Source organism: Lonchura striata, chromosome 4, assembly GCF_050655825.1.
Source record: "Lonchura striata isolate lonStrDom1 chromosome 4, ASM5065582v1, whole genome shotgun sequence".
Taxonomy (NCBI): domain Eukaryota; kingdom Metazoa; phylum Chordata; class Aves; order Passeriformes; family Estrildidae; genus Lonchura; species Lonchura striata.
In genome coordinates this window covers 62,603,712-62,612,317 of record NC_140706.1, presented here as the reverse complement: position 1 = coordinate 62,612,317, position 8,606 = coordinate 62,603,712, and the positions used below count along the sequence as shown (strand labels likewise).

At 56.3% G+C, this 8,606-nt stretch overlaps 1 protein-coding gene across 1 annotated transcript; it reads left to right on the top strand.

Annotated features, from left to right (window-relative positions):
- The first annotated feature begins 1,630 nt into the window (after window positions 1–1,630).
- Window positions 1,631–3,410, top strand: LOC144246148 (serine/threonine-protein kinase pim-1-like). Its single transcript, XM_085579488.1, has 3 exons — window positions 1,631–2,416; window positions 2,809–2,985; window positions 3,307–3,410. Exons 1-3 carry the CDS (start codon window positions 2,086–2,088, stop codon window positions 3,408–3,410), a joined length of 612 nt encoding a protein of 203 aa, XP_085435614.1. The 5' UTR covers window positions 1,631–2,085.
- The last annotated feature ends 5,196 nt before the right edge of the window (window positions 3,411–8,606 follow it).

Sequence of the window (8,606 nt, the reverse complement as noted above, 5' to 3'; positions counted from 1 at the left end):
AGCTGCCAGTGCAGTCGCGACGGGACGTGCCGGAGCCATGGGTGCCGGTGACGTCCTGGTGACCGTGCTTCTCCTGCTGCTGGCCGCCGTGGCTGTCTGGTGGGCCTTTGGCCACCGGCAACCGCGGGGCCGGCGGACACGGAGAGGGAAGTGGAGGAAGCGCCCCAGGGTCCAGCCCAGAGGCTCACGGAGGAAGCGAGGAGCCCCTGCGGCTCCCAGGTTCCCCAGGCCTCGGGCGACTCCTGGCAAGCGGCCACGTGCTCCCGCCAGCCCCCTGGGCAGCCCCTGCAGCTGCGGCCCCTGCCTGGCAGAGGCCCGGGAGCTGCGGGAACTGATGCTGCACCTCGGGGATGGCAACGGGACACGTGAGCCGCTCTATTCTGGGATGTGGCAGGCATTGTGGAAAGAACTGGAGGAGCTGCAGAACCAAGGCCACCTGCCCTGCTGTGGCTTAGCCAGCTCCTCCAGAAGCCTCCATCCCGTCCAGAGGCTGCTCCCAGCAAGATTCTCCATTCCTGGGAGAGCCTCAAGGCCTGCAAGGATGGCACAGCAGGGGAGAGACATCACCATCCATGCAGGAAGCTCAGGCTGTCAGAGACCCTGCATCCTGCCAGGAGCCTCTGCTATCTCTGACAGCCTCCATCCCTTGCAAAGGCTCAGTGAGACCTGTCAGCCTGCGGAAAGAGCAGAGCCCGTGGACAGGTCTCCTAGCGCCCTTGGACTGACGGACTTCAACAACACAGGTGCCATCCTGACCCTTGACGTGGCAAGGGAAAGCCCTGAAGTCCAACTGGGAGCCCAGCCCGATACAGGCGAGCCTGCTCAGGAGCAGCTGGCGGGGCAGCAAGCGTCCTGGAGCCAGCAGTGGGCATCCCACAGCAGCCAGGACAGCCAGGACGCTCTTCTGGTTCTGCCCGCCAGCAACAGCCCCAGCCTGGTGGTGGAGACGGGCCTCCAGACAGCACGGAGGTTCCTCCATCTGCAGGAAGCTGCCCCAAGACAGCCCTCGAGTGCAGCCAAGGCCTTTCTAGTAGCAGGTGAGATCTCCCGAGCAGCTGCCTGCGGCTCCCCCGGGGCTCTGGAGGGGCGCGGCCAGGCCAGGCCAGGGCCCCTGCGAGCAGCCTCGTCGCCGGCTGTTTCCAGTGCCTCCGACGGCACGGCTTGAAAAAGCCCTGTCTGCCTTGCAGCCGCTCCTGGGATCCCCCTGTGCCAAGGCTCGGGCTGCAGCCCCGGCCGTCGTCAGGAGCAGAGCCCAGCCCACGCCGCCGGGGACAGCGACGGTGCCGCCCTGCCCCGCTGCCCCGGGGCTGCCGCAGCCGCCTGTGCGCGCTGCCCCGGCCCGGCTCTGCCGCTCGCCAGCCCGGCGGCTGCAGGGCGGTGGCCGCTGCCCGGCGCGCAGCAGGAAGCAGGTGAGAGCGCGGCGGCCGCGGGGGCCCGGCCCGCTTCACTCGCGGGCACTTGCGGGGGGTTCTGGGCGCAAGGCTGATGGCTTCTCTCGGCCGCAGGGCAACAGAGGCAGCGGCAGGAGCTGTACCTGTGGGGCCCGCAGCTGGGCAGCGGCGGCTTCAGCACCGTCTACTCGGGCATCCGCCTCTCGGACGGGAGCCCGGTGAGTGGCCGCCACGGCCGGGCGGGGCAGGAGGGGCAGCGGCGGGGAGCGGCAGGGCTGGAGCTCAGCCCTCCTCTCTCCGTGGCTCGCAGGTGGCCATCAAACGCGTGGCCCGGGAGAGCGTCCTGCAGTGGGACGAGCTGGTGAGTGAACGGGGCCAGCGGGACAGAGCGGGGCGTGGCGGGCAGGGAGAATCCCGGGGCGGGCTCAGCGTGCGGAGCCGCAGCCCCGCGGGCCTGGGCACACCGGAGAGCGGAGCTGGGGCCGGGCAGCGGCACCCCCGAGCATCCCCCGGGCGGGAGGAAGCGCAAGCGCCTGGGAGGCTGCGCCAGGGGGCACTGGGGCATCCCGGGCAGGGCGCAGCGCAGCCCCAGGGCTGCTGCAGCAGCAGCAGCAGCAGCAGCAGGCTGCTGCAGGCACTGACTTTCTCCTGCTCACAGCCCGACGGCACCCGCGTGCCCTTGGAGGTGGTGCTCATGGAGAAGGTGGGCTCTGGCTGCCAGAATATCATCCAGCTCCTCGATTGGTTTGAGCTGCCGGACAGCTTTGTGCTAGTGCTGGAGCGTCCGGAGGCATCGCAGGATCTCCTGCAGTTCCTGCAGGAGCAGGGCTGCCTGTGCGAGGAGCAGGCGCGCTGGCTTTTCTGCCAGGTGCTGGAGGCCGTGCGGCACTGCACCGCCTGCGGCGTCCTGCACCGGGACATCAAGCCAGAGAACCTCCTGGTGAACCCGGAGAGCGGCCACCTGAAGCTCATTGACTTCGGCTGCGGCACCTTCCTCCAGGAGCGGGCCTTCACGGGCTTTGCCGGTGAGCCCATGGCCTGGGCCCTGCTCCCGGTGCCAGCCACCGCACGGCCCCGTTCCCTCCTGGGCTGCGGGCTGCGTCCTTCAGCCGGCCGCCTTTAGGCACGGGGCGGATGCCGAGCCCCAGGAGCCGGCTGCCGGCCCTGCCGACAGAGGGGAGGCAAAAGCGGCTCCCGGCCCCTGGGCTCAGCAGGCCCACGAGGGCCTGGGCTGCTCCGCTGGCCTTCTTGGCCTTGCGAAATGGTTTCGTGCCTTTGGCCAGCTGGCTGGGGGACGCGGGGTGGCCTCGGGGGGAAGCTGTGGCCACGGCTGCAGCCCCTGCCTCGACCGGGAGGCCGGCGCCAGGCTCTGGAAGGCAGCAGCCTGCGCCCGGCCAGCACCGCCTGTCTCCCCTAGGAACGCGCGTGTACAGCCCGCCCGAGTGGATCTGGCTCGGCTGCTACCACGGCCACGCGGCCACCATCTGGTCCCTGGGCGTGCTGCTGTACGTCATGGTCTGCGGGAGCCTCCCCTTCCAGGACGAGCCTGACATCGTGCTGGGCAAGCTCGTCTTCCGGCAGCAGCTCTCTCCAGGTGGGTGTCCGGCCTCAAGCCGGCGGGCTTTGGCAGCTGGCGGCGCGCAGCTCGGCGCGGCCCTCACCAGCTCCGCGGGACGTGGATCTGCCCTCCAGGGCCGGCCGCAGGAGGGTCCCGTGCCGACGGGGTCAGCGCGGCACGGGCGGCCGGAGGAGGCGGCCGTGTCCCGCCGTGCCGCTCTCCCGCGTGGGGCAGAGCCGGTCGGGAGCCCGGCACGGCCCAGAGCCCGGCACAACATGGCCCGGGCCCCACGGGCGACGGGGGCAGCTGGGCAGGAGACTCTGCCGGTGACCGGCGCTTTCTGCCTTCTCTCCCCAGAGCTCCAGCACCTGATCCGATGGTGTTTGGCCAAGCACCCTGCGGACAGGCCGGAGCTGGAGGAGATCTCATGCCACCCTTGGGTGCGGGGCCGGCGCTTTTGATGCCTTGCCGGAGCCTCTGCAGCACCCACTTTCCGAGTTCCACGCAGGACTGAGAAGCCGAAAAATAAAACAGCAAACCCATTGCGGTGTGTCAAGGGGCTGGTTCTTTTCAGCAACTTCAGCTAAAGAAACGTCTTGGGAAAAGGGGGGAATCAGAGTGCTGCCTTCAGCCTTTGTCAAGCTTTCCATGCCTGCCCTCCCGGCTGGTTCTTTATATCTTCCAGCTCAGGCCGTAGTGCGGGTAGGAGGGGCTTTGCCCAGCCAAGAAATGCAGCAGTGGAACAACAGCTGCTCTTGCAAAGTGGCAGGGCTTCTTGGTGTCTCTTGAAGTGACACACAGGTCCATGTGTGAATTCCAAGGGTTATTTGGCTTCAGGGACAGAGACGTTCCTCTCTTAGCAGAACTCTGAGGAGAGCCAGAAGTGACAAAATATCATTTCAGGTTGAGCCCTGCTGAACTCTTTTTTATTTCTTCCTATGAAATGGGAGGCAGGGCTAGGCACTTGACCAGCTTGGTCTGCACCATCCTAAGTCATGTGCATGGAGCCCACAGGAAATGTTGAGATGCCGGAGTCATTCCCACGGTGCTGGTCTCATTTTACCCCCAAAAAATATCTTCTGCTGCCTTAAAAACAACCCATGGTAATGGAAAGTGCAGTAACCAGACACAGGAAAGCTCCCAGATGCCTGCCCGTGGGCAGGTGCCATCTACTAAACCTGTGCCACCTTCTGCCTACTGCCCTGACCTTCCACAACAGGGTTTGGGAAATAAATGTGGGTTTTTTTTTTCAGAAATGTGCCTGCTCTTTCAGTTTTCTTCCCTTTAATGCTGGCTGCTGACACTCTTGTGCCCTGAATGACTCTCCCAGTCTCTGCCTGAAGACCTGACTTGCGCCGTGATCCTTCCAGTCTGGACGCCGCTGTGACGGGATGGCGAGAGCTCTGTGTGTCAGCCATCGTCTGCAGCTTGAGCTGGGAGTAGTAATTATCCCTTTTCCAGTGACCTGTGAGTGGTGACTGCCAATTGTCCAAGGGCCATGACACATTTCCTCCAGGAGCTGCTCGTCCCTGTGTCCCCACAGCCCTGGGATGTTGGTGACTGCAGGCCCAGAGCCATTGAGTCCTCTGTACAAGGACTAATTGCAAGCGGTAACGTGAAATTTTTATTATGAGTCATTTACTCCTTTAGCTATGTTATCTTTAGAATAATGTTTTGCTATTTTATTGTGTTACTATATTGCGTTACTGCCTGATTGTGTTGTTGTTACCCAGATAGTAAATTTCCAAAGGTGCGGTAGTGGATCAGCTGGGTGGGGATTTGAATTCTACCCCCCTGCACTGGGCCATCAGGTAGTGCTGCTTGCAACCCCTAACTGCAAATCTGTGGGTATTTGCAGCTGTGGTAGCATTTTCTGAGATCCAGAGAACAAACATGACCTGTTGTCTGCAGAAAAAATGACCTGAAATAATGCTTCTGGGAAAACTTCTCTGAGTGGGAAGCCTCTCGTTGGAAGATGAGTGCTTTCTTCTGGACTGTCAGTCTTTTTTTAAGGTGTTCCTTATCCCAGTATGATCCCCCAGTCATGGCTTGAATATGCCAGTCATCTCCAGCATGCATCCAGTTATTCCCAGGTCCTGCAACTGGCTTGCAGCATGATCCCAGTTTCTCTCAGTTTCTGCAAGGAGTGCAAAGTATGAGCCCAGTTGTTGCCCTGAGTTTTTAAAGTGTTAAGTTTTCTTTTAGAGTTCTTTGGAAAGTTTTAAATTTCTCATTAAACTTCTTCAGCCTTCTGAGAACGTTTTCATCTTTGAGAGTCAGAGCTCCCACAGCATTTCAGGTGGAAATAGAATCGTTTACATTTCTCTCTGTGGGTGGAGAGAAATGGTCTTTGGACCAATGTGGTTGGAGAGGTAGTAATTCCATCCTCCAATCCGCGGTCACCTTTGGAATTCCCGAAATACCTTACCGGATGCTGGAAGAAAACAGGCTCCTTTTCGCTTTGGAACGTCCCAACCGTCTGTGTACTCATGTCTTGTCCCGTAGCGACATCTGTTGCCGCCGCGTGTGAACGACACCAGTGGGTGACATTGATTAACCCTCTCTCTACCGGGCCTGAGTGCAGCCCTTGTGGGCATGTGTGCTTCTGTGGGGCCTGCTGGCATCTGCCATCAGAGCCAGCCTAGAGGAGCAGAGCCCAGTGTCCCCCAGGAGCCCAAAAATGGGGATCCCAGAGAGGGCAGAGCGCTGCCAGTAGCTGGACCCTCAAAAGCCTGGAGAGGGGAGGGGGGGCTCCTTGGAGTCCCTGCGCCCCAAAGCAGAGAAGAAGGGGAGAAGGGAAGCCGGGACCCCAAAAATCCCTGGCATCCCTAAACAGGAAGACCCAAGAAGGGGGAGCTTTTGGCATTCCTGGGACTTCCAGCAGCCTGGGGAGAGCAGGGGACCCTGAGTATAACTGTGACCCCCCCAGCAGCTGGGACAGTGGGAAGCCCAAACAGTAAAGGGGAGGGAGCAGGGACGGAGAACTCCGGAGAGGCGTTTCAAAGGCTGAATCTTGGCATTTGGGAGGTTTAATGGAGCCCAGATGGCCAGTGACTTCCAGAGATGGCCTTGGGCAGAGAACTTTTCAAGTCAACATACTCATCCCTTCTTTTCCCCAAACCAGGATTTCCCATTCCCAAGCCCTTGGAGGCTGCAGGAAGAGGAAAATGCCTTGGGACACCCAGGCAGGTGAGGAGGAAGTCACCGCCCCTTTCCCCCTCTCTCCTGCTCCATCTCCCAGCCCAGCATGGCCCCTAGCTGCAGAACAGCCCCCCTGACACACCGTCCTGCCAGGGATGCACTGGAGGATCTCCTTCCCTCTGGCACGGAGGCAAATCCCATCCACTCCTTGTCTTTCATCCCCCAGGTAGTCAGGAGCTGAGGATGGATACCAGAGAGGACAAATCCACATGGCAGAACCTCATGGAAGAGGCCGTATTGAGCGGCTCCATGGCACAGGAAGCCAATGGGGAGGAAAAGCCCCGAAGATCCTGCACGAGGAGGGGCTGGGGATCTGAGGAGGAAAGACCCACTGTCCTGATTTAGGGCAAATTTGGGAGAAAACCTACAGGACGAGCCCCCCGCCCCCCCCCCCCCACAGCAAACCCCCACAGCCCCTCCCCCCGACCTGCTTTGGGAAGAATTTCCTTGGAGAGAAGTGGAAGACAAAAACCCTGTTTTTTAAACAGACAGAAACAGTCTCCAGCACAAAAAAATGAACAACATCAGAGTACAAAAACCCTTTCACCGCTCTGAAGAGATGACAAATTCAGAAAGTCTCTTGTGGTCGCCCAGTTCTTGGTCTCTGGCGCTGGGGATGGCTGTTGCAGGTCACAAAAGGCAGGTTCTCGGTGTCTCTCGGTGTTTCCCAGGTCCCAGTCTGGAGCTGGTTGGAATGGTATTCAGGAAAGTGAAAGAAAAAAAAGCAAGGGCAAAAGCAAAAGCAGGAGCGAGAGCAAAGAGCCAGCCAGCAAGCAAGCCCTATCCTCTCTCCTAGACACAGCCCGTGGGGGGAGGTGAGCCGGCTGCTAACGAGACAAAACAAACCTTCACTTTTTGGCACCAGTCCGGAAGGCACAGAACAAAGCATCGAGCATAAACAGAACACACAACTGGGGATACAAGCACCACAACGTCACCCTGGGACATTCCACCTATTTTTTCCATATCGTCAACATACTGCCAAACATCATGCATTTATTCATGTCAAAACTTCCATCTTTCACTTCCTCAAACACATTTCCTTCTGTGAAAAATGCCAATCACTTGGTTTTCAAAATTTTAAAAGTTTAACAAGAATAAAATGGTTATAAAAATAGTAATACAATTAGAGTAACAAAGTTAGGACAATTACAAGACAATAAAAAGCAAAGAATTACGGACGTCCGGGTGCTCTCGGACACTAAGTCATGAAAGGTATGACTTGTGAACAAAGGAATAACCTTAAAAGCAATAGCCTGTTGCATATTCATATATCTCATACATGATGCATAAATTCCTTGCAAATTAAGAACTTTCCTGGTTTTTGTCAACTTCTTCCCCTTGATCCTGGTGGTTCCATAAAGACTGAGAGAAGGTGGAAGAATGTTTGTCTTTTCTGATAAGGAGGCAGTAACTCTTTATGAGCCCCAAGTCACTGTCATCTCTGTGTGAAGAGTTTCTTGATTATCTCATCTCTTGCTTGAGCTAGTAAAAAAATCCTACATCAGAGATTTCTATTTCAATATTATGTTGTAACCTAAAACTATATTGAACACACTACTTAAGAGAATTAACACAGCATAACTTTCTAACATTACACATATAATATTCATTGTAACATTTGCGAAAAGCCAATAATAAAATATGCATTTTTCACACTTCCATCTCACTTGCTCAAACCTTCCACACTTACACATTTCCTTCTGTCTCATGTCTGTGTTTTCATGTACAGACACTGGCAGTAACATCCAGCAAACAGTGATATTTGCACAATAGTTTCACCCCACAATCAGATCTCCCTGAGGTACACATCATGTTGTTCCATCTCTCTGCATTATCCACCATGTACAACCTGGTCCCTGAGCAAAGACAATCCCATGAATGGGTTTGTCTGTTCTGGAGGCAGAATTGATCCACACTGATTTCCCTAACAAACCTCTGACATGTGCTATTAGGACTTTATCTCTGTCTACTATACTCAAGAACACAGTTGGGTGAATAATATTACATTTGCTCAGACTGTAGTTTAGTGTACTTCTAGAGTAGAGAAGGACAAAACTATTGCTTAACTGAGGATTAATATAGCAACTTTTTAATTATTATTAAAAGGTGTGCAACTTTTCCATTGCTTAAGCCTTGTTCTCATAGTCTTCTTTCAGTAACTGTTTTTTTGGGAAAATGCATTATAAATCAACCTTCTCACCATTCAGCTTTGTTCTCTATGTAGCCATCAGTAAACAGGTTATTTTATGTTTGTGTTTTTAGATGTAAAAATTGACATTTGTTGGGGGGAGTTAATTATTTTTATTTTAAAAAACACATACAAAACCCTAAAGCAGAAATCTCTACAGGAAGACTTATGAGGAGAAACCTGTAAATCAAGCGCATTCACATAGAAAGAGGCAGACAGCTGAATGCAGTATTTTGGAAAACAGTACTTGTGTCCTGGACTAAAA